Here is a 24,294-nt window from a genome sequence, read left to right on the forward strand (position 1 = left end):
CAGGCCTACAAACCCTCAGTCCAGCCTCTCTCAGCCTATTGTAGACAGTCTGAGCACTGATGGAGGGATTGTGCGTTCCTGGTGTAACTCGAGCAGTTGTTGTTGCCATCCTGTACCTGTCCTGCAGGTGTGATGTTCAGATGTACTGATCCTGTGCAGGTGTTGTGCTACATGGTCTGCCACTGCAAGGACGAACAGCTGTCCGTCCTGTCTCCCTGTAGTGCTGTCTTAGGCGTCTCACAGTACGGACATTGCAATTTATTGCCCTGGCTACATCTGTAGTTTTCATGCCTCCTTGCAGAATGACTAAGGCATGTTCACACAGTCAGTAGAAAGGCCTCTTTAGTATCCTAAGTTTTCATAACTGTGACCTTAATTGCCTACCGTCTGTAAGCTGTTAGTGTCTTAATGACCGTTCCACGGGTGCATGTTCATTAATTGTTTATGGTTCATTGAACAAGCATGGGAAACAGTGTTTAAACCCTTTACAATGAAGATCTGTGAAGTTATCTGGATTTTTACAAATTATCTTTGAAAGACAGGGTTCTGAAAAGGGATGTTTCTTTTTTTGCTGAGTTTATATGTAATGTATCGTCATAAATAATTACATTTGAAAGGCTAATAAGGCTGGTGGAACTGTTCATAGGAAGAACCCTCCAAAGATAAAATAAAAAAAGGGTTCTCAGTAGAACCCTTCATAGATGGTTCTAGGTAGATCCCTTCATAGAGGATTTTAGGTAGAACCATATACAGGGGGTTCTTTTACGAACCCTAGATAGAACCCTCTGCAAAGGGTTCTACCTAGCACCAAAAAGGGTTTCGCTATGGGGACAAACCGAAGAAGCCTGTATGGTTCTACTTAGCACCTTTCCCCCTAAGAGTGTAGTGTTGTTGTTGTAGCATCTCTGTAAATGGATAGGACAGAAACAAACCCCTATATACCACCCTATAATACAACAGGAGTAGAGTGGTGCCAAATTCCTCTCAATGGAACAACACATTTCAGCCAATAAAAAAAGCCTCCATGAGGTTTGTGCTAGTGTTGTTACTGTTGTTGTTCCAACCCCGGTGTTATTGACTGTTGGACTGTTGCTCTCTGCTTCGCAAAGTCAATTCCAATCGAAGCAAGGGCGACACCCTCCCGTGTTGTCCCAAGTTCAGACAATGCCAGCGCTGTGTTGTGGTGCGGTGCAGGAGCGGTGCATACTGAAATATCAAATCCTATTTTTTTCTCTCTCGCCATGACACCTTTCTATCAGACCACATCTGGCTATACGAAGACTAGCTTGTCTGAGAGTCACACTCTCTGTCCCAAATGGCACCCTACGCCCTATATAGTGCACTACTTTTGACTAGAGCCCTAATACTAAGCCTATGGGCCCTGGTCAAAAGTAGGGCATTAAATAGGGAATCGGCTGCCATTTGGGATGCAAGACTATGTATCTCAGTAGGAACAGCAGTGTGTCCAGCTTGTTATCCTGTGTGAAAATGATCCTCATTGGTCATTACACCATGTTAATAATCTTATAGACATGGGCTTGTCCGGACTAGAAGGACACTGTGATACCTATCCTATCAAGCGCGGTGGATCTGAGACTCTCATTTACTCAAACAGGGAGAACATGACAAAATGGTGTGTAGGTGGTGGAAATTAAATCCAGTATAATGGAGGTCATTGGCACGATGTGGTTCTTTCTATTTAAATGTGCTGAGTTAGAAATGTAGCTAATAATTTCTACTTGCTGTGTGGGTTTGTGTGCTGCATGGGTAGAGCACACAAACCCTGTGTGCCTCATTGTGTGTGTGCGCTGTGTGACTGTCAGTGTACATGCGCATGTGTGTGAATTGTATGTCTTATTTGACCTTTATTTAACTAGGCAAGTCAGTTAAGGGGAAAAAAATGTGGGCCTACCCCCCCTTTGTTCGGGGACACATTATTCAATAAATGATGATGATCGGTCATGATAATGGTGGGTGGATCTTGGGGGATATGGGTTGGTGTAACTGTGAGAATGGTCCTACCTGCAACGTGAGCCACATCTGCGGTGCTAACATTGTGAGGGTTGGTGCCCACCCTGAAGGTTACAGCTGGACCCAGCACTCTGGAAGACAGAAGAAAAAGAGACAAAATTAGCAACACCCCAAACTCAATACCCTTCAATTGAACCAACAGTCCGAGGTAGAAAGAGAGGAATAGAGCCGAGTTGAGAAAGCGACTCCCTGAGAGCTTCAGCGACCAGCGAGCTTCAAAATCAACTCGCACCTTTCATAGCGGACATGGACACAGACAATGGAAGGGGAGGGAATTTGAACAAAACACCAAAAACATGGAACTGTGGCCCCGTATTGCAGCTGAGAACCTTGTTTGCTTTTCACCTCTGGCTACCCGTCTGTCCAGGGCCAGGAACAGACCTTTTAGGGGGTATGTGCTCAAAACACAAACCGCGGTAACAGACTCGTTGAAGAATTACCACTGTGATCGTTTCGTAACATAAAATCAATAGCTGGCCACATCTTATAGAGTAGAGGAACCGCTGATTTGGCTTCGTTTATTGTCTTTGCTCCTCAAGAATTGCTGGCGGCCATGACAGAAGCCAAACGTGAGTTGGCTTGGGGTTGTGGTTTGATGTGTGTATTTCTTGGGTGTGTCCTTGTCACCACCAAGACACACCCATCTGTCAGAACCTTGCCTGCAGCTGTTTTCCCCCACTCAATCACAACATTCAAACCTCCTGCAGGTTGAGTTCAATAACTACAGGCAAATGTATGGTGAGATGCCGGAGGAAGCTTTGAATAGTTCAGTAGCCTACAGAGTAATGTGAGAAGAATGCAATTTCTGAATTCATGTAGATATTGTAAACTAAGTGTTTTGATCACTTTTAAATGTATTAACAGGTCAATGTAGAATAAACAACCCTTTACATAATACCATAGAAGCAGTGTTCTGTTAATATAACAATGTACACCTTTCACCATCATTCCCAGCTGATACAGATACTGCGCCTATCGGCATTGCCTGGTGGTAGTGGGGCTACCTTGGAAAACATGTCGGGGCGATCATAACTTCCTTTGTGGTGTCCCGTATTCAACAGGAGTTGATCCTGGTGCGGAATAAACATAGTTTCTCTCTCAATTCATTAACAGAAAAAAGACAATATAAGTAAAAGTTGTGTCAAGTACAATTTTAATGCTGAGTGCAAGATCTCTCTCCATTTAGAGACATCAGTATCAAGCCCGTCTGTCAGTCGGGACTCACATCATCTTGCAAGTCTCCAAGTGCTTGTTCCATAGATGCATCTGTGAACACATACACAGTCACTGTTCTATTACCAATGGCAGTTAGGATAGGTGATATTTGACAAACAAAAATATACTATGTTGAAGTTTGAAGAGGTCAGACTAAACGTACCTAATTCAGGTCTCCACATCGACGACCGTTGGTGAGCAGGCAAGAGGTGAGGCTGGAGGTAAGGTCTTTGCCAGCGCCCCATTGATGGGCATGGCAGCGTAGATAAGTTCCTGACCCCTCATCAAAGACACTGGTCTGTCACACACAAACACGAAGCACTGATAACATTATCAATGGTGGTCGTGATTAGCGTAGTGGAACCAACCTGATCGCTGCATTCACCTTTCAATTTCACTTCAGATAATATATGTGAAGTGAATAGAATGGAATGGTAAACTGCTGGTTCCACCAGGCTAGGTTATGAAGGTGAATTGGGACAAAACTCTATAAACTGTTTTGACCTTTGAAGAGGTCAAATGTCACCAACCTAATTCAAGTGTCCTCCCTGTTCCATGTATAGGAATGCTCACGGCGAGGTCATGTCTGCGTGATGCTGAGGGTCCCCTTGCTGGTCTTCTCTATGTTGCAGGTTCGGCTGCAAACTGGACATCTCTCAAACAACTGCAGCAGGCAATCTGAATAAACAATGTACTTCCTGGTCGAAACATTGTAAGTAAACAAACCAAATGTTCAAGGACTCGAAGATTACAACGTGGCTGTGAGTGATAGCTACCTCCTTTTGAAGTAGTCCCTGACACATATGATTTTTATGTATTTCATTTGACGATTGTACATTGGCAATACCAAGGTAGTTTTTTTGTTTAAATATGATATGGCTTAATTGTAGAGGTTGGGTATATTATGACCTATAAGCTGATATATAGTGCGGCCCTTGTTTGCCGATGTGAAACGGAACAATTAGCTTTTAAGATAAAACTGAATAAATATGAATAGATTTATTGTAGGGCTAGGGTAAAGGATTATATAATTAAAAACCTGCCTAGGTTCTCTATAGGAATAGGCCTATACAATCCTAAAATAATTGCTGTTATTACCTTTCACATAAAAATAAATCCATCTCAATATAAAAAATGTAAATGATGATTATTCTTCCGATACACACTGGCAAATGGATGGATTAGGTATTGTCAAGAGGGTTGTTGTCTCTAGTGTGTGGCAGGCTGGTTAACACTGGGATAAAGTGATTCAAGTTAACGGTAGAACTAATACAATAATTGGCTTATGGAAGCACTTCTCTAAGCGAGAGAAAGGTATATTTCTATATAAGCTATTTATGTTACCTTTTATATTATTGATCCTAATGATATAGGCCTAGGTGTTTGGCTTGCGGTCGGCTATGGCACGGCCGTGGCACGATATAACAGGAATACTGTTATATAATGTGATAACATATATATATAAATATATATATAAATATATAAACAGGATATGATGCGATGCCTAAGACACATTTTACTTGCGGCCGTTAGAATCTATGCTCCATTTTCCTTCTTTTGTCGAAATGAATAGGATATAATGAGGACTACATGAAATATGTTTTGCATTTAATGGTCATAAAAAAAGGACTGGTCTTGCGATATATTTAGGTTGTTTTCTCTTCATTAAATTAAAAACATTTTTTTAATAAAATGAACTGAGCAGGCTGGGTTGACAATGCTTACAGCCTTGCTAGGACTTTCTAAATATATGAGCAGGCATTTATAAGATTGTGCTGTTATTATTTCTATAAATATTATCTGATATTGTTACTATTTTCTTATATACATTTTTTTTACTGTTTTCCATGTTATTTGGTTAGTTCTCTTAAGCATCCTCATAGATATTTATGTTATCATGGGACTGCCCATATTTCCTTCTGGCCAACACCAATTGGCGGCCAAGGGTTTGCCTTAGGACGCATCGGGGAGATGGTCTGATGGTCTTAGTGGCAACAGACCTAAATATGGGGGGAGTTTTTAGTGGGCAGAATATTAAGACAATTGGAGGTTTACAAAGTTGCAGCTTAACAGTGCATATTATTATGGTACAGCTTTATGGACACTTAATCATCATGGTGCTTTTTAATGGTAAGTTTACAAACATTGGTTGTGGTAAGTATCATTATGGTAAGTGGGGAAATAAATATAGAAATTGGAATGGCTTAGCAGATCAAAAAATATACATTTTTACATGGCTAAAATAGAAAAAATATAATATCTATTGTTTACAGGAAACTCATTCTACAAATATAGATGAGATTGGTTGGAAAAAGGACTGGGAGGGAGAAATATATTTTTGTCACGGGCAAAGAAACTCAAAAGGGGTTATTTGACTAATTAATACAAATGTTGATCCGATTGTGCAAGCTGTGCAAACAGATTCTCAAGGAAGATGGATTATTTTAAATATGATATTGGACCAAAAACAGATCTGGCTAATTAATCTATATGGGCCAAATAACAATGATCCACACTTTAAAAAAAAAAAAATATAATAATCTATTATTATAATATGGTTTTAAGTACCTCAATGGATCGTACAGGAAATCACTCTACAAACGATCACCCTTAAGCACAAAGATCATGGATACATTAGAACTAGTGGATATATGGAGGGTGAAAAACCCTGGCCTAGTGAGATAAACTTGGAGGAGGCTTAATCAAGCTAGCAGTCTTGATTACTTCCTGGTCTCATTCTTGCTGGTATCAAAAGTAGAAAAAAGTATTAATAGGAGACCGAATGGGATCAGACCACCAACTACTTGGCCTCCATTTAACTCTTACAAAATTTCTACTTGGACAGGGATTTTGGAAATTTAATCTAAGCCTATTGGATGACAATTTGTTCTTAACTAAGACAAAATAATTCATAATTGACTTTTTCTTGTACAGCATAGGTACAGCAGTTCCCCTTATTGCATGGGACACTTTCAAATGTACTTTCAGAGGCCATTCAATACAACACTCATCATTAAAACAAAAACAGTTTAGGTCAAAAAAAGATTTGACTAATAAAGGAAATAGAGGAAGTAACAGCGCAGGTAGATGGTAATGGAAACTGTAGTATAGCAGCACAAAATAGGTTAGAGGAAAAACAAAAAGAATTGGAGGTACTTATTCAAGAACGATTAAGTGTAATGTATTACAAAAATAAAGCAAATTGGATGGAAAATGGTGAAAAACTTTTTTTCTTGAATCTTCAACATAGAAAATCTACCAAAAATAATTCACAGAAACTCATTACAAATGGAGTTATCCATGATTCACCAAATTATATTTTGAAAGACGGAACAAAATATTTTAATTGTATGTTTCATTTTCAGTCTCCTGAATATCCACTGAATGATGTTAACTATAAGGATTTCTTTCCTAATAATAATAATAATAATAAATGTAAAAATAACACATTTACAGAAAGACCTGTGTGAAGGCAAACTTACAGAAGAGGAACTTTGAGGCAAAATCTTTTCAGTCTGGAAAAACACCACGGCTTGACAGTATACCAGTAAAGGTATATCAGACCTTTTTTTGAAGTACTCGGAGATCCCTTATTAACATGTTTTAATTACTCCTATACAAATGGTAGACTTTCAGGTACTCAACAAGAAGGTCTGATTTCATTACTACTAAAACAGGACCCAGATGGTAAGTATAAAGATTCAGTCCATTTAAAAAACTGGAGGCCTCTAACACTTCAACGTTGTGATGTGAAAATCCAGATGAAATGCAGGGCACATGGAATAAAAAAAGGTTTTATCAGATATTGCTCACCTTGGTCAGACAGGTTTTTTACATGGATAATATATTGGAGATAAAATACGACAATTACTTGCAACAATTGAACATTATGAAACATCAAAGATACCAGGCCTGGTCTTCATAGCAGATTTTGAAAAGGTGTTTGATAAAGTACGACCAGAATTTATAAATAAATGTGTGGATTACTTTAATTTAGTTGAATCTCTTATACAATGGGTTAAAGTTATGTACAGCAACCCCAGATGTAAAATAGTAAATAATGTTTACCACTCAGAAAGTAGTGAGCTTTTAAGAGGAGTAAAACAAGGCTGCCCGTTGTCTCCATATCTATTTATTATGGCCTTTGAAATGCTAGCTATTAAAACAAGAACACCAAGGGTTTAGAAATACAGGGGATAAAAACAAAAAGTGTCAATGTATGCCGATGACTCTAGTTTCTTTTTCCTAAGTCCACAATCTGGATCCCTGAACAGTCTAATTGAAGATCTTGATCACTTTTTCTAGCCTCTCTGGATTAAAACCTAATTATGACACGTGTACCATATTACATACTGGATCGTAAAATAAAAACAGTGTTTCCACTACCTTGTAGTTGGGCTGAAAAACTGTAAAAATATTGTCTGTGAGTATAACAGAACTGATATTGCAGGCGAAAGCCTGAGAAAAATCCAATCAGGAAGTGACTCTTATTTAGAAACCTCTGCGTTCCTATGCGTCCCTATTGAGCAGTGAAAGGGCTAGCAACCATATTCCTTTTTCTATGGCTTCCCTAATGTGTCTAGTGTCACAAGACATAGTTTCAGGCTTTTTTTGGAAAAATGAGCGTGAGCGACAACATTGCGTAAGTGGTCACCTGGTGGCTCTCAGAGTGATGTGTGCGTAATAGACAAATGCGGCCATTGTTTCTCTCGATCCTACTACAAAGCCAACTGAACTGGTTGATATATTATCGAATAGATATTTGAAAAACACCTTGAAGATTGATTATAAAAAACATTTGCTATGTTTGTCGATATTATGGATCTAATTTGGAATATTTTTCGGCGTTGTCGTGATCGCAATTTCCGGTCGATTTCTCAGCCAAACGTGAAGAACAAACAGAGCTATTTCGGCTACAAAAATAATCTTTATGGAAAAAAGGAACATTTGCTATCTAACTGGGAGTCTCGTGAGTGAAAACATCCGAAGCTCAAAGGTAAACGATTTGATTTGATTGCTTTTCCTGGCCAAGCTGCCTGCTGCGAGCTAGGCATAATGCTATGCTATCGATAAACTTACACAAATGCTTGTCTTTATTTGGCTGTAAAGCATAATTTCAAAATCTGAGCTGACAGGGTGATTAACAAACGGTTAAGCTGTGTTTCAATATATTTCACCTGTGATTTCATGAATATTAATATTTTCGAGTAATATTTTTTGTCCGTTGCGTTATGCTAATTAGTGTCAGTTGATGACAATTCTCCCGGATCCGGGAGCGGTAGTTCCAAGAGATTTAAGAGAGCCAGTTTCATCACAGCGCTTGATGTTTTTTGCGACTGCACTTGAAGAAACATTCAAAGTTCACTTTTAAGAAGGCACACCTGTTATTTGAAATGCATTCCAGGTGACTCCCTCATGAAACTGGTTGAGAGAATGCCAAGAGTGTGCAAAGCTGTCATCAAGGCAACGGGTGGCTATTTGAAGAGTCTCAAATATAAAATCTATTTTGATTTGTTTAAAACTTTTTTGGTTACTACATAATTCCATATGTGTTATTTCATAGTTTTCATGTCTTCACTATTATTCTACAATGTAGAAAATAGTAAAATAAAGAAAAACCCTTGAATGATTAGGTTTTCTAACATTTTTGACCGGTAGTGTGTCTGCAGAAGCATAGCCCCATACCAAGCTACATACACAGAGAAAAATCATTCTCTGAGACGAATACACAGAAAGCCAACAGCAATTTGTAAAAAAAAAAAAAATAAATCTAGGGGGCCTCCTGAGTGGCGCAGCAGTCTAAGGCGCTGCATCGCGGTGCTAGAAGCATAACTACAGACCCGGGTTCGTTCCCGGGCTGTGTCACAACAGGCCGTGATTGGGAGTCCCATAGGGCGGCACACAATTGGCCCAGCGTCGTCCGGGTTAGGGGAGAGTATAGCCGAGGCAGTTTTACTTGGCTCATCGCGCTCTAGCGACTCTGTGGCGGGCCGGGGGCATGCAGACATGAACGGTGTTTCCTCTGACATATTGGTGCGGCTGGCTTCCGGGTTAAGTGGGCGGGTGTTAAGAAGCGCGGATTGGCGGGTCATGTTTCGGAGGACACATGACCTTCGCCCCCTATGACACTTGGGGAGTTGCAGAGATGAGATCGAAAATGGGGAGAAAAAGGGGGCAAAAATAAATACATCTAGTTAATCTATAGGGTTTAATGGTGGTGTGATGGAGGCAGATACTTCTACATCTTAGACACAGGCCAGGAGATTTGTTGTATTACTATGTTACTTACAGCGCACTTAATTCAGACCCCTTGACATTCCCACATTTGATACGTTACATCCTTATTCTAAAATTGATGAAATTATTTTTTTCCATCAATCTGCACAAAATACCCCTATAATGACAAAGCGAAAACAGGTTAAGAAATTTTTGCAAATTTATAAAAATAAAAACAGAAATACCATATTTACATAAGTAATTCAGACCCTTTGCTATGAGACTCAACATTGAGCTCAGGTGCATCCTGTTTCCAAAGATCATCCTTGAGATGTTTCTACAACTTGATTGGAGTCCACTTGTGGTAAATTCAATTGATTGGACATGATTTGGAAAGACACACCTGTCTATATAAGGTCCCACAGTTGACAATGCATATCAGAGCAAAAACCAAGCAATGAGGTCAAAGGAATTGTCCGTAGAGCTTTGAGTCAGTATTGTGCCAAGGCAAAGATCTGAGGAAGGGCACCAAAACATGTCTGTAGCATTGAAGGTCTCCAAGAACACAGTGGCCTCACTCATTCTTAAATGGAAGAAGTTTGGAACCACCAAGACTCTTCCTAGAGCTGGCCACCTGGCCAAACTGAACAATCAGGGGAGAAGGGGGAGAAGGGACCAAGAACCCGATGGTCACTCTGACAAAGCTCAAGAGTTCCTCTGTGGAGATAGGAGAACCTTCCAGAAGTACAACCATCTTTGCAGCCCTCCACCAATCATGCCTTTATGGTAGAGTGGCCAGACAGAAGCCAATCCTCAGTAAAAGGAAAATGACAGCCCGCTTGGAGTTTGCCAAAAGTTACCTAAAGACTCTCAGACCATGAGAAACAAGATTTTCTGGTCTGATGAAACCAAGATTGAACTATTTGGCCTGAATGCCAAGCGTCACATCTGGAGGAAACCTGGCACCATCCCTACGGTGAAGCATGGTGGTGGCATCATCATGCTTTTGAGATGTTTTTGAGCAGCAGGGACTGGGAGACTAGTCTGGATCGAGGAAAAGATGAGACGGAGCAAAGTACAGAGAAATCATTGGAGAAAACCTGCTCCAGAGTGCTCAGGAACTCAGCTTGGGGCGAAGGTTCACCTTCCAACAGGGCAACGACTCTAAGCACACAGCCAAAAATGTCAAGCGGTCTGAATACTTTCCGAATGCACTGTAGGTCTTTTAAATAATGCCAGGAATATTTTTTTCTTGATTACAATATTACAATTCAAAAGACAGAGTCAAAAAAGTATTGCAAAAAGAAGTATCACAATGATCACAATAAAAAAATATTCCAGCCCTACTGCCAATACAAAAATTGTGGATAAGACACAACCAAACATTGTGTTAGAGCAGTAGTTGTGGGGAAATGCCAGAATTCTAGGATGTTTGAAGTGTGAAGGGGCATTGTCAGGTGAAATTACCCCCTGGGCCCTGTTCAAAAGTAGTGCACTACATAGGGAATAGGGTGCCATTTGGGATGCACTTCAAGTCATTTTTCACCCGTTGAGTGTGGCCTGGGAAGTCTAGTTAATTCCAGCCTCTTTGTATGAGCTGGGAGAAGATCCATCATCACACTGGCACCCTATAGTAACCCAGTCTGAGAGAAGACTGTCCATCACAGCCGCCATAGGAGGCATGTGTTGCATCTCAAACGGCCCCCCTAATCCCTATATAGTGCACTACTTCACTAAATAAAGAATAGGGGACGCACCCATGTACGCAGCTTTGGATGAGCATTGAGTGAGCAACGTTCCACACTTTTACCTTCTCAAAGAGAAACGTGCTTCTTTTATTGCCTTCAACTGAGCTCTGTTTGCTCTCTCAAAGGTCTATATTTCCACAATCACTCCAACATTCTCCCTGGTGCCAAAGGTATGCCAGGAATCTTGATGCATCTCAAATGAAACAGTTGTGTTTTTCTTCCCATTTTTTTTTTGTAAATATACTCTGGAAAAACCACTACTCTAGGGTGATTGAGTTGGATAAGTTATCTACCAAACTCAGCTGGTGTTCTGTGTAATCGAATGGAGCTTATAAGCTCAGTGCTCATATTAGCTTAGTTGGGGGAAGTGTGTGTGTGTGTGTGTGTGTGCGACTGTGTGTGTCTTTGTGTACATGTGTCACCGCCTGTCTGTCTGCCTGTCTGCGCCGTTGCGTGTGTGTGTGTGCTCGTGCATGCATCGGTGTGTCTTTGTGTTGTGTGTGAATGCTTTTGTCCATCAGTTCACCGGGTTCAGTTCCTCTCAGCGTACCTCAGTGTTCGAGGAGGCCACTCCCCCTAGTGTCTAATCAGTAAAACTCATATGTAATCACCATATTCAAAGAAACGTGCTGTTTATACTTTTTTACATAACAGTACCCAATGTACAAACTGAAATCAATCCAAAACATGCACCCCAACGCTAAACCACCTCATTTGTATCATGATAATCCTTTCATATGGCCTGTATCCTGTCCTATGGAATATCTCTTTTCACCTCATTCAATCTCATCCTGCACACCTACAGAGAGAGAAGCACGAGGCTGCTTCTCAAATGGGTGCCTTTTGCATTCCTTTGATATTTTAAGTAGAAATTGTGCACCAATATTTAATTTTAAAAGCCTGTTATATTAAATGAAGTGCCCTTTAATATAGACCACATGGAGAATGTAAAAAAATTTAAGACTTGCTAGAGCCAAAATTCATTATTTTTTACATTTTGCCCCCTCTGTGCCCCCCCTTTGCCCCCTCTGTGCCCCCTCTGTGCCTTCTAAAAAGGTTTTAACCCATTTAACCCCAAAGTTGCTCCATGTTCGCCATCATTGTAAATCCCTAGTCATTTTGCTGCTTGGACAAAGTATTTTTTGAAGAATTGATTTATTTAATGTGATTATTATTTATTTCATTTTAAGGTCAACCCTGTTACGTGAACTGAACTCTTGTTTAAATGTGGTGGAACTATTCCTTTAAACATTAAACCTTTAATCGTCAAATCCATAGGCAGTGCGTCCATAAGTCTAGGGGAAGCTTTGCCTAAAGTAAATTGAATTAAATTGCCAAAATTATATAGCCTAATTAGCCTACACTTGTCTATACATTAATAAATAAAATAATTCAAAATAGTCTACTAAAGCATGATTTGGCCAGAGGAATATTAGCTTCTTTAAAAAAAAGTTCTGGATCGTTTTAAAAATCGCTTTGACGACAGTTGCAGAACTCAACTTTCTCTACCGCTCCGCTAGCAGGATTCTCGCTGCTCACCTTCCCACAATCCCCTGCACATTTCTCTGCGTGCCCTCGTTGAAAATGAATTGGGGAGGAACTTCTCCTGCCTCATTCGTTGTTGGTGAAAACCTTCTGTCGGAAGTAAAGACAGCGCACGCAAGTTGGGCAGTGCACTGGACAAATACCAAATACACTGTATATGATTGTTGAGTTGTGACTGTCAGTGAAAAGTAGTGATGCCCCACGTAGGCATATCGTAATATTTCAAAATACAGTCGTGGGAAAACATAGTTTGGAAAGGAAATACTCAAATTTGTACTTTAATTTATCAAAATTCTCAACTTAATTGAGCTAACGACAGCCTATCTTATTGGCACCCCGGTGAGTGCACTGCACATACTTACTATTTAGAATTGTTGGGTAAATGTTAAATTTGTTTTTGGACAATAATTTCCACCTGCAGTTTAGATGGGCATGCAATTTGTCGTATTACAAAAGATTCTGCAAATGTCTCCAGTCATAAAGTGTAGTATAATTACATGACACGTGTTTAGAAAAGGCAACATTTTTCCTGTGCAAAGAAAGTACGTATCTGATACATCCTTGGCCTTCTCCTAGGACAGCCATGCATTGAACTGTCTTTTTTTGTGAACAGTGATTGAGTTATATTATAAATTATGATTATCGAATCTACTCATCACATTACCAATAGTAGGCTATCTTACATACAGTAAGTCTGCAAATGCGATGAAGCATCGAATGCTTTATTATAAAAGGTACACCATAAAAATGCACATTAGCTTCCCCAAACTTGAAACTCACGTGCCGCCTATTGTCAAATCAGTGTAAAAGCAGGTGAGCTGGTTCTACCTTTTTATGGTGTTTTGTGGTGGAAAACTGAGCGGGACCAGCATAACACGTCAACTGTTGTAGAATTTGTTTTAAGTACCCCCCCAGAGGAAGTTGACGCCACACCTTAAACCTAATTTCCTGTCCGAGAAAGGAAATGCACGTTTAGGTTCCACCTCTGAAGAATGACAAAGCTACTTATTGGGTGTGGGAATTTCCATGTGGAGTTCATAAACATGAACAAATAGAGAGCACTGACAGCTGTCAGTGTAACTAGCTAGCTAACCTTATACAGCTAGCTAATGTTTTTAGTGGCCCTATGGCCAGGTGGCCCTATGGCTGGTTCTGGATTTGTCATAAGCATTGATTTAAGGAAAAATTGTGGCCACGAATCTAGTTAGAAAGACTTAGACGAAAATCCTGTTATATGGATAACTATTGAAAGATTGTTGAAAAACACATATCAGCTTTGTAATGGACACGTTGCAAACTTTGGTAGGTAAGCTGCTGGCAGGCTTTGGCACAGCAAAGTAAAGTCAGCCTGTGCTCATGGTTCTCACAGGGGAAGTGAAATGATAGGCTACAATGACTTTGCTCATGATCGTGCACGCCGCAAAATGACATGTAACTATAACATGCTGACCACACCGTTCGCGTCACGTGCGTTGCAGAATAAATGTGCACATACATGTTATTCAATCATTGCACCCACACTGCACGCGAGCGTAAACAAGCGTCTGCGTAGCCACGTGCTAAAATAAAACTTGGTTATATTTGTGACGCTTGATGCGCTGCAAGTCCCGCCTCTCCCATCTCCTTATTGGTTTTTCGGAGAAAATACCCACGTGGGTGATTGAAAGATTTGGACTGGAGTGTGGACCTCAGTTATTGGTGGTGGAAATGCACCTTAAAGTTGGTCAGTCCAAAGAAGAAGAATAAACGTGAAGGAGGAGAGATTACTAGAAACACTGTTTCCCTTTTTATCTGTGGATTAATTGTCGGAGTATAGGACCTTGTGCATTTCAGGTAAAATAACAACCCAATGTTTATATCCCAGGACAAATTAGCTAGCAACAGCAAGCTAGCTATCTAAATTGCCATAAATGTTTTAATGCTTTACGACCTGTCCCCAATTAACATAGTTGGTTCAGAGTTCGATTTGATATTCTAACCCGTGTGTCCTGATCGTGTCTGGTGTGGGTGGACAAAATTAACATGCGCACGATTGCGCACGCGGACGTGCGGTCTGGTCAGTTCCTTGAATTTCTGGCTAGACACTTGAGGTTTCTAGCTGTCACTACACCAATCAAAACAGTGGAGCGTGGAGTGAAGCAAGACTTTTGGTGGTCAAAAACATTTCTTGGGGCGACAGGGGCAGGCCAAATGCTATCATGTTATGCAATTATACCATTTATAAAAGATATGTATTTTGTATAGAGACTAGCTAGAAAAAAAAAGTGAAAATGTACAAATTATCCAATGGATGATGACCCTCAGGTGGCCAATGGGTGACACCGCTCAGGTGGCCAAGTGGACACAAGGCTATGTGGCCCTTCAAAGAGGAATAACTTTTTTAGCTGTTTCTGATTAAGAAACAATGCAATGGGGTGGTAACATTAAAATAAATGTTACCAGCCCTGAATCAAAGCGTAGGCTGAAAATAATTTGTCATATAGTAAAAGACAACGCATTCACACGGATTTGCACAAAATGACTGTTCGGATTTGTCACTTCAAGGCCAACTAGAGCATACTTTGATTAAAACTAGGACTTATTGACTTAAGTCGTTGTGCAACATCATGGGTAAACTCTGGCCATTGACTTTCAGCTAGAAACAGTGGATTTCTTCTGGTGTGGGCGTTTAACAAATGTGAAGCTTGTATTCAATTGCCTCTCCCTGTTGCACACAACAAGCTTCCATTCCCTCTGTCACAAGGGCATTTATGTCTGATTTAAAATGAAATCATAATCTCTATTACAATCAACACTTTAATTTTATTTGGCACTTAATAGGCACTTACTGTAGTGTTTATTTTATTTAACCTCTTGAGATGGGAAAATGTGTTTTTTTATGAAGTCGAACATGTTCTCTTTATGACAGAATGTCCAAATTAGATGAACGTGTTTTTGGACAAAGTTACACTTATCAAAAAGGCACAGAATTGGTGGAACGACCCAGTGCACTGCTTTTGACTGGAGCACTATGCACTATGTAGGGAATATGGTGCCATTTGGGATACAGTCAGGGTGTCAGTGTGTTCTGACCCATACTAGCAGACAGTTTGTTCACATCGAGATGGGTGCTTTCATAGTCTCACATGCTGAGCATACTGGAGAGAAACACAATGAGCTCCAGCTCGCGTCATCCGCGAACAGACGGCCATCATTACTCCATAAATACGCTTCTAGCACAGCGCATTTAGTCCAAAAGCAGGGAAAAACAGGGCAGACAAAAGATACATTAGCAGGCATCTGTATATTGGTCTCCTGGAACAGACTATGTAGGCGCTAAGCTATCAGCTCGGTGCGGCATAATAGAGCCGGTCTGGACAGAGATGCATGACTCATAGCGCTCATCCCTCATGAGTAATTGACAAGTTAGTTGAGCAATTTCGAATGACTTGTAGTTGAAACTGTATTGTTGGTTAAAATCTCATTTGGTGGTTTTGCCTAGTTTGTCCTATCACTAAAATCAAGTATGTTACACAAAAATAACATACTGTATGCCATTAAGCAGCCTCTTTTATCCAAAGCAACTTACAGTCATGCGAGCATACATTTTACATATGGGTGGCCCCAGCGTGAATTTTTTAAATTGGTGGTCCAAGCAGGAATCAAACCCATGATTATTGGCAATGCAAGCACCATGCTCTACCAACTGAGCCACATAGGACCACAATGATAATTTGTCATATTTACCTCCAAAATAATGAAACTAAGCACCTAAATAGCAGTAGGCATCCATAGAAACAAAGCCTACTGTTTGCACCTCTGGCATCTAAGCATGTAATAGTGTTGTATGAGAAGCACCCAGACATCCCCTCCCCTGGTGTAGGGGCTTGAAAGGATTGTCAGACTTGATTTTTACAGGCCTCGTCTGCCTCCTACACATGGTCTGCTTCCAGCAGCATATCCATAGAACTACCATGAGAATCTAGCTGGGTTCAAGGATAGTCCACCATGTCATTAATACATGAACACTGCTATCTCTCTGCAGTGGGATTCTGTGTGTGTGTGTGTGTGTGTTTCTCAAGTCTTTTCACAACAAAGAGCATATTGTTAGGAAACATGACTGTTTTTTAAATGTGTTTAGAGTCATCGACAACAACAATGCAGCGGTGTGAATCCAATAGAGACATCAGAATATGTTTATGTCCCAAATGGCACTCTATTCCCTATATAGTGCACTACTTTTGACCAGAACCCTATGGATCCTATATAGTGAATAGGGTGCCATTTAGGACGCATTCTATATGTGGAGGTAATTAGAGCTGATTTCTCTCCCCAGAGGAAGTCAAACACACAAAGGTCAAAATAACAACAAACGCCTACACACTCTGCTACTGCACTGCAGGGGCAGCTCCACACACACAGTACTTAGTGTTTCTGGAGTGCTGGACAACCTTTAATCTGTTCCCAAGGCTCACATTGGAGTTTTTTTTAACATCACAAAAAACATCTTCCTCTTCTGAATTATAAATGGTCTTTTAGTTTAGACCAGGGGTTTCAAACTTAATTCGTGAAGGGCTGTGTGTCTGCTGGTCTTTGGGACTTCCTTTCAATATGCAGCAATCTACAGTTGCTACATCCATTTTTGGGCATTGAAGTAATGACATATAGCCATTGGTTTTAGAAGAATATAACTTATGAATGCTTCATGAGTAGAGGTCGACCAATTATGATTTTTCAAAGCCGATACCGATTATTGGAGGACCCAAAAAAAAGCCGATACCAATTAATTGTCCGATTTAAAAAAAATGTAGTTGTAATAGTGACAATTACAACAATACTTAATTAACACTTATTTTAACTTAATATAATACATCAATAAAATCAATTTAGCCTCAAATAATGAAAAATGTTCAATTTGGTTTAAATCATGCAAAAACAAAGTGTTGGGGAAGAAAGTAAAAGTGCAATATGTGCTATGTAAGAAAGGTAAAGTTTCAGTTCCTTCCTCAGAACATGAAAACATATGAAAGCTGGTGGTTCCTTTTAACATGAGTCTTCAATATTCCCAGGTAAGAAGTTTAGGTTGTAGTTATTATAGGAATTATAGGACTATTTCTCTCTATACAATTTGTATTTCATATACCTTTGACTATTGGATGTTCTTATAGGCACTTTAGTATTGCCTGTGTAACAGTATAGCTTCCGTCCCTCTCCTCGCTCCTACCTGGGCTCGAACCAGGAACACATCGACAACAGCCACCCTCGATGCAGCGTTACCCATCACTCCACAAAAGCCGCGGCCCTTGCAGAGCAAGGGGAACAACTACTCCAAGTCTCAGAGCGAGTGACATTTGAAAAGCTATTAGCGCACACCCCGCTAACTAGCTAGCCATTTCACATCGGTTACACTGCCTAATCTCGGGAGTTGATAGGCTTGAAGTCATAAACAGCACAATGCTTGAAGCATTGCGAAGAGCTGCTGGCAAAACGCATGAAAGTGCTGTTTGAATCAATGCTTACAAGCCTGCTGGTGCCTACCATCGCTCAGTCAGACTGCTCTATCAAATATTAAATCATAGACTTAATTATAACATAATAACACACAGAAATAAGAGCTGCAGGTCATTAATATGGTTGAATCCGGAAACTATCATCTCGAAAACAAAACGTTTATTCTTTCAGTGAAATACGGAACCGTTCGGTATTTTATCTAACGGGTGGCATCCCTAAGTCTAAATATTACTGTTACATTGCACAACCTTCAATGTTATGTCATAATTACGTAAAATTCTGGCAAATTAGTTTGCAACGAGCCAGGCGGCCCAAACTGTTGCATATACCCTGACTCTGCATGTAATGAACGCAAGAGAAGTGACACAATTTCACCTGGTTAATATTGCCTGCTAACCTGGATTTCTTTTAGCTAAATATGCAGGTTTAAAAATATATACTTCTGTGTATTGATTTTAAGAAAGGCATTGATGTTTATGGTTAGGTACAGTCATGCAACAATTGTGCTTTTTTTCTCAAATGCGCTTTTGTTAAATCATCCCCCGTTTTGCAAAGTTGGCTGTCTTTGTTAGGAAGAAATAGTCTTCACACAGTTCGCAACGAGCCAGGCGGCCCAAACTGCTGCATATACCCTGACTCTGTTACAAGAGAAGTGACACATTTTCCCTAGTTAAATGAAATTCATGTTAGCAGGCAATATTAACTAAATATGCAGGTTTAAAAATATATACTTGTGTATTGATTTTAAGAAAGGCATGGATGTTTATGGTTAGGTAGACGTTGGAGCAACGACAGTCCTTTTTCGCGACTGCGCACCGCATCGATTATATGCAAAGCGGAACACGCTAGATAAAATAGTAATATCGTCAACCATGTGTAGTTAACTAGTGATCATGATTGATTGATTGTTTTTATAAGATAAGTTTAATGCTAGCTAGCAACTTACCTTGGTTTCTTACTGCATTCGCGTAACAGGCAGGCTCCTCGTGGAGTGCAATGTAAAGCAGGTGGTTAGAGCATTGGACGAGTTAACCGTAAGGTTGCAAGATTGAATCCCCGAGCTGACAAGGTAAAAATCTGTCGTTCTGCCCCTGAACAAGGCAGTTAACCCATCGTTCCTAGGCCGTCATGGAAAATAAGAATGTGTTCTTAACTGACTTGTCTAGTTAAATAAAGGTGTAAAAAACACACACACCATTTTTTTATCCAAATCGGTGTCCAAAAATACCGATTTTCGATTGTTATGAAAACTTGAAATCGGCCCTAATTAATCGGCCATTCCGATTAATCGGTCAACCTCTACTCATGAGCTCAGTGAATCCGTCTTACACTATCAGAAACCAAAATATACGCTTGTTTCACTCCAATGGATGTAAACAATGTCACTAAACAAACACAGCTTCAAAACATGGTTAAAACTATCATTTAGATCTCATGGCTGGTCAGTCCTTTGACCCATAGCTCCATCTATGAATTTGAGAGTGGTTACACTTCTCCAGGCCCATCACTGAGCTGTCCATCAAAGTGGTGGAGTGGCCACTTTGTTATTGTTTAAACTGCAGATTGCTAGTTTAAAGACCTAGACAACCAGACGAGGGGAGTTCCTATCCAATCAATGGCCTTTATTGATCAATCAAGTACAAGGGAGGAGTTTGACATCCCTGGTTTAGACTGTTATGTCGACAATACCTTCCAGGCCCACTCATCAACAACAACAAAAACACAAGCTGTGTGTGTGCATAGGGCTGTGATGGTAATTGAAGAACCTGTATAACTGACAGGTATGGGTTTCATAACTTTAGTTAAACCTAATAGCGGGAAATTATTCTAAAAAATAAATTCTAATTATTATAACAGTCTAAAATCTATTATCTATTCATCTTTCTACATCAGCTCCTATTTACAACTTTCCTTTGATGCTCAAGCAGCTAATATGCGAGATGCACGGGGAGTGCAGAGCGCTATAGGCTATGGGACTTCAGTAAACAAAAACATTTGATGAGGGGGCTTTCTTTTATACAATGCACGTTTCATTGCTTGCTAGGAGATAAATAAATCTCTTTCCTTAAAAATAAAGGTTGGATGTGTCTGACTATTCATTATTATTCAACAGCAGTCGACAAGGTTGTTCTGGCTCTGAGGCCTATAATGCTCTAATATTGTGTAAAATGGACAACGTGCCAATCCTCTCCAACCTGGCTATGTCGGTTTCCGTGTACATTGGCCTGGCCAATTACCGTAACCTCAAATTCCAAGAACATCACAGCCTTATGTGTGCTTTAGTGCATGTGCGCGTGTGTGTGTCCTGTAATACATACGAGAGGTGGAGAAGGTCGGTCAAGTGGAGGTTGACCCTCCGACCCAGACGTTCCATCAGGTCCAAGCCCTTGTCAGAGGTGAGGGAGCTGGGAGGACAGAAAGAGAAAGCATGTTATCAAAGATAATAGTCCTTCATTTTAGTATACAGCCAACCAGCCACAGAACCAGCAACAACCAGCCCTGTAAATTAGCATGACTGGGTTTCCACATCTCATCGACATGTACATAAAATAACAATTATTAGACACACGAGCTTGCACACACACACAGTATAGATGTGCACACACACACAGTATAGATGTGCACGCACACACACACACTGCCTTGCACCAGGGGAATAGGGATCAGGTGCCTCTTCAGGCTTGGCAAATCACCTGCATTTTCCAGCAATGAGACAAACAATAAGGTGCAAATGGAACCGGCGTGAGGTGTAATGGCTGTATCATATGGACGTGCGTCACTCACTCACACACACACACACACACACACACACACACTTAGATGCATAATAATGTGAAAATGGAATGGATGTGTGAAAGTGTAATGGCTCTATGATAAAGCCATACTCCATCTGAGCTCAGTCCAGTGGCTGCTCTCTCAGAGAGGAAATCGCCCAAGGAAACAGAGTCTACGTCCCACATGGCACCCTATTCCCTACATACTACACTACTCTTGACTAGGGCCCATGGATTCTCCCTAAGGGCCCTGGTCAAAATAAGTATACTGTACAGGAAATAGAATGCCATTTGGGACGTAGACAGAGGATGCTCTGTACCCAGGAAATGACAGGAATAGATGAAGATCGTTGGGGTGAAAGATGACATACTGTATGAAGGTATGTAGGTACTGTATGTAGGCTGCAAAATATATAATGTACTGTACGTACCCTTTTTTGTCATATGTTTTTCCTTTAAAGGATTTAAAGTAATCTTGGAAGACTAAGCCAATATTGGGGTAAAAGAGACCAACCAACAGTGGTGTAAAATATTTTAAAGTACTACTTAAGTAGTTTGTGGTATCTGTGCTTTACTTTACTATTTATATTTTTGCCAACTTTTACTTTTACTTCACTACATTCCCAAAGGAAATAAATGTACTTTTTACTCCATACCTTTTCCCTGACATCCAAAAGTACTCGTTACATTTTGACAGGAAAATGGTCCAATTCATGCACTTATTAAGAGAACATCCCTGGTCATCCCGACTGCCTCTGATCTGGTGGACTCACTAAACACAACTGCTTTGTTTGTAAATTATGTCTGAGTGTTGAAGTGTGCTAGCTATCCATCTATAACAAATCAAATAAAACATTGTTTTGTCTGGTTTGCTTAAAAAAGGAATTTGAAATGATTTTTATTTTTTTTACCTTTATTTAACCAGGCAAGTCAGTTAAGAACACATTCTTATTTTCAATGACGGCCTGGGAACAGTGGGTTAACTGCCTGTTCAGGGGCAGAATGACACATTTGTACCTTGTCAGCTCGGGGGTTTGAACTCACAACCTTCCGGTTACTAGTCCAACGCACTAACCACTAGGCTACGCTGCCGCCCCAACCACTAGGCTACGCTGCCGCCCCATTTATACTTTTACTTTTAATACTTGAGTATATTTTAGCAATTCCATTTACTTTTGATATGTAAGTATATTTAAAACAAAATACTTTTAGACTTTTACTCAAGTAGAATTTTACTGGGTGACTTTTACTTGAGTCATTTTCTATTAAGGTATCTTTACTTTTACTCAAGTATGAACATTTTGTACTTTTCCCAAAACTGCCAACCAATAACAATAGACAAAATTGTAAATGTAAACTGGTGTGCATCCTCAGGTACACTCTTAGAAAAAGGGTCCCAAAAGGGTTCTCCCCATAGGAGAACCCTTTTTGGTTCCAGGTAAAACTATTTTGGGATCCATGTAGAACCCTCTGTGGAAATGGTTCTAGATGGAACCAAAAGGGTTCTACCTGGAATCAATAAGGGTTCTTCAAAGGATTCTCCTATAGAGAGACAAAGAACCCTTTTAAGTTCAAGACAGCATCTTTCTAAGAGTGTAGTATGCTGGCCTGTTTGCCATTATTCAAAAAAGTATTAAATCATTTTGTTCCTCCTCATAAATCTACACACAAGTATTAAGACCCTTTACTCAGTACATTGTTGAAGCACATTTGGCAGTGATTACAGCCTTGAGACTTCTTGGGTATGACGCGACAAGCTTGGCACACCTGTATTTGGAGAGTTTCTCTTATTCTTTTCTGCAGATGCTCTCAAGCTCTGTCAGGTTCGATGGGGAGCGTCGCTGCACATCTATTTTCAAGTCTCTCCAGAGATTTTCGATCGGGATCAAGTGCGGGCTCTGGCAGGACCACTCAAGGACTTTCAAAAACTTGTCCCAAAGCTACTCCAGCATTGTCTTGACTGTGTGCTTCGAGTCGTTGTCCTGTTGGAAGATGAACCTTCGCTCCAGTCTGAGGTCCTGAGTGCTCTGGAGCAGGTTTTCATCAAGGATCTCCCTGTACTTTGCTCCATTCATCTTTCCCTCATTCCTGACTAGTCTCCCAGTCCATGCCGCTGAAAAACATCCCCACAGCATGATGCTGCCACCACCATGCTTCCCTGTAGTGATGGTGCCAGGTTTCCTCCAAACATGACACTTGGCATTCAGGTCAACGAGTTTCATCAGACCAGATAACCTTGTTTCTCATGGTCTGATTATCTTTAGGGGCCTTTTGGCAAACTCCAAGCGGGCTTTCATGTGCCTTTTACTGATGAGTGGCTTCCATATGGCCACTCTACCATAAAGGCCTGATTGGTGGAGTGCTGCAGAGATGGAAGGTTCTCCCATCTTCACAGAAGAACTCTGGAGCTCTGTCAGAGTGACCATCGGGTTCTTGGTCATCTCCCTGACCAAGGCCCTTCTCCCCCGATTGCTCAGTTTGGCCCGGCGGCCAGCTCTAGGAAGAGTCTGGGTGGTTCCAAACTTCTTGCATTTAAGAATGATGGAGGCCACTGTGTTCGAGGACCTTCAATGCTGCAGAAATGTTTTGGTACCCTTCTCCAGATCTGTGCCTCGACACAATCCTGTCTCAAAGCTCTAATTCCTTCAACCTCATGGCTTGGTTTGTGGGACCTCATTTAGATAGGTGTGTGCCTTTCCAAATCATGTCCAATCAATTGAATTTACCACCGGTGGACTCCAATCAAGTTGTTGAAACATCTCAAGGATGATCAATGGAAACAGGATGCACCGGAGCTCAATTTCTAGTCTCATAGCAAAGGGTCTGAATACTTATGCAAATAAGGTTGTCACTATGGGGTATTGCGTGTAGATTGAAGAGGGAAAAAATTACTTTAATCAATTTTACAATAAGGCTGTAATGTAACAATGTGGAAAAAGTCAAGGGGTCTGAATACTTTCCAAATGCACTGTATATGAGCCGCTTGGATACTCTACCTTTAAGAAAGTGAGGTTCTCTTTTTATTCCTACTTCGAGAGCTTTTTGAATGTTAAAGATTCAACCAAGTGATTCAAGACACGTTTGGCTACCTCCGTGGTAATTATAACAACTGGAGAGCTCAAGGAGTAACTTGTTTGTAGATGCTAGCACTTTTCCCTTGGGTCTCTCTCTCGCTCTCTCTCCCAATGTCAGGAGCTGTCAGATAAGCAGGTTAGCCTGGCCCCACTGCGGGTGGGGAAGGAGGTAGGGATAACAACTGTGCAATCATCATGTCT

At 40.5% G+C, this 24,294-nt stretch overlaps 1 protein-coding gene across 1 annotated transcript in view; it reads right to left on the reverse strand.

The window, feature by feature from the left end:
• ptprn2 (protein tyrosine phosphatase receptor type N2) overlaps nt 1-24,294 on the reverse strand; it is a 256,253-nt gene that overhangs the window by 146,580 nt on the left and 85,379 nt on the right. The window contains exons 9-10 of the mRNA XM_064941890.1: nt 20,564-20,650; nt 2,023-2,102 (exon numbers count right to left, since the gene is read on the reverse strand). Coding sequence (XP_064797962.1) covers nt 2,023-2,102; nt 20,564-20,650 — 167 coding nt within the window. The remainder of the gene's footprint in view (nt 1-2,022; nt 2,103-20,563; nt 20,651-24,294) is intronic.

This window comes from Oncorhynchus masou, chromosome 28 (assembly GCF_036934945.1).
Source record: "Oncorhynchus masou masou isolate Uvic2021 chromosome 28, UVic_Omas_1.1, whole genome shotgun sequence".
In the NCBI taxonomy this organism is placed as follows: Eukaryota; Metazoa; Chordata; class Actinopteri; order Salmoniformes; family Salmonidae; genus Oncorhynchus; species Oncorhynchus masou.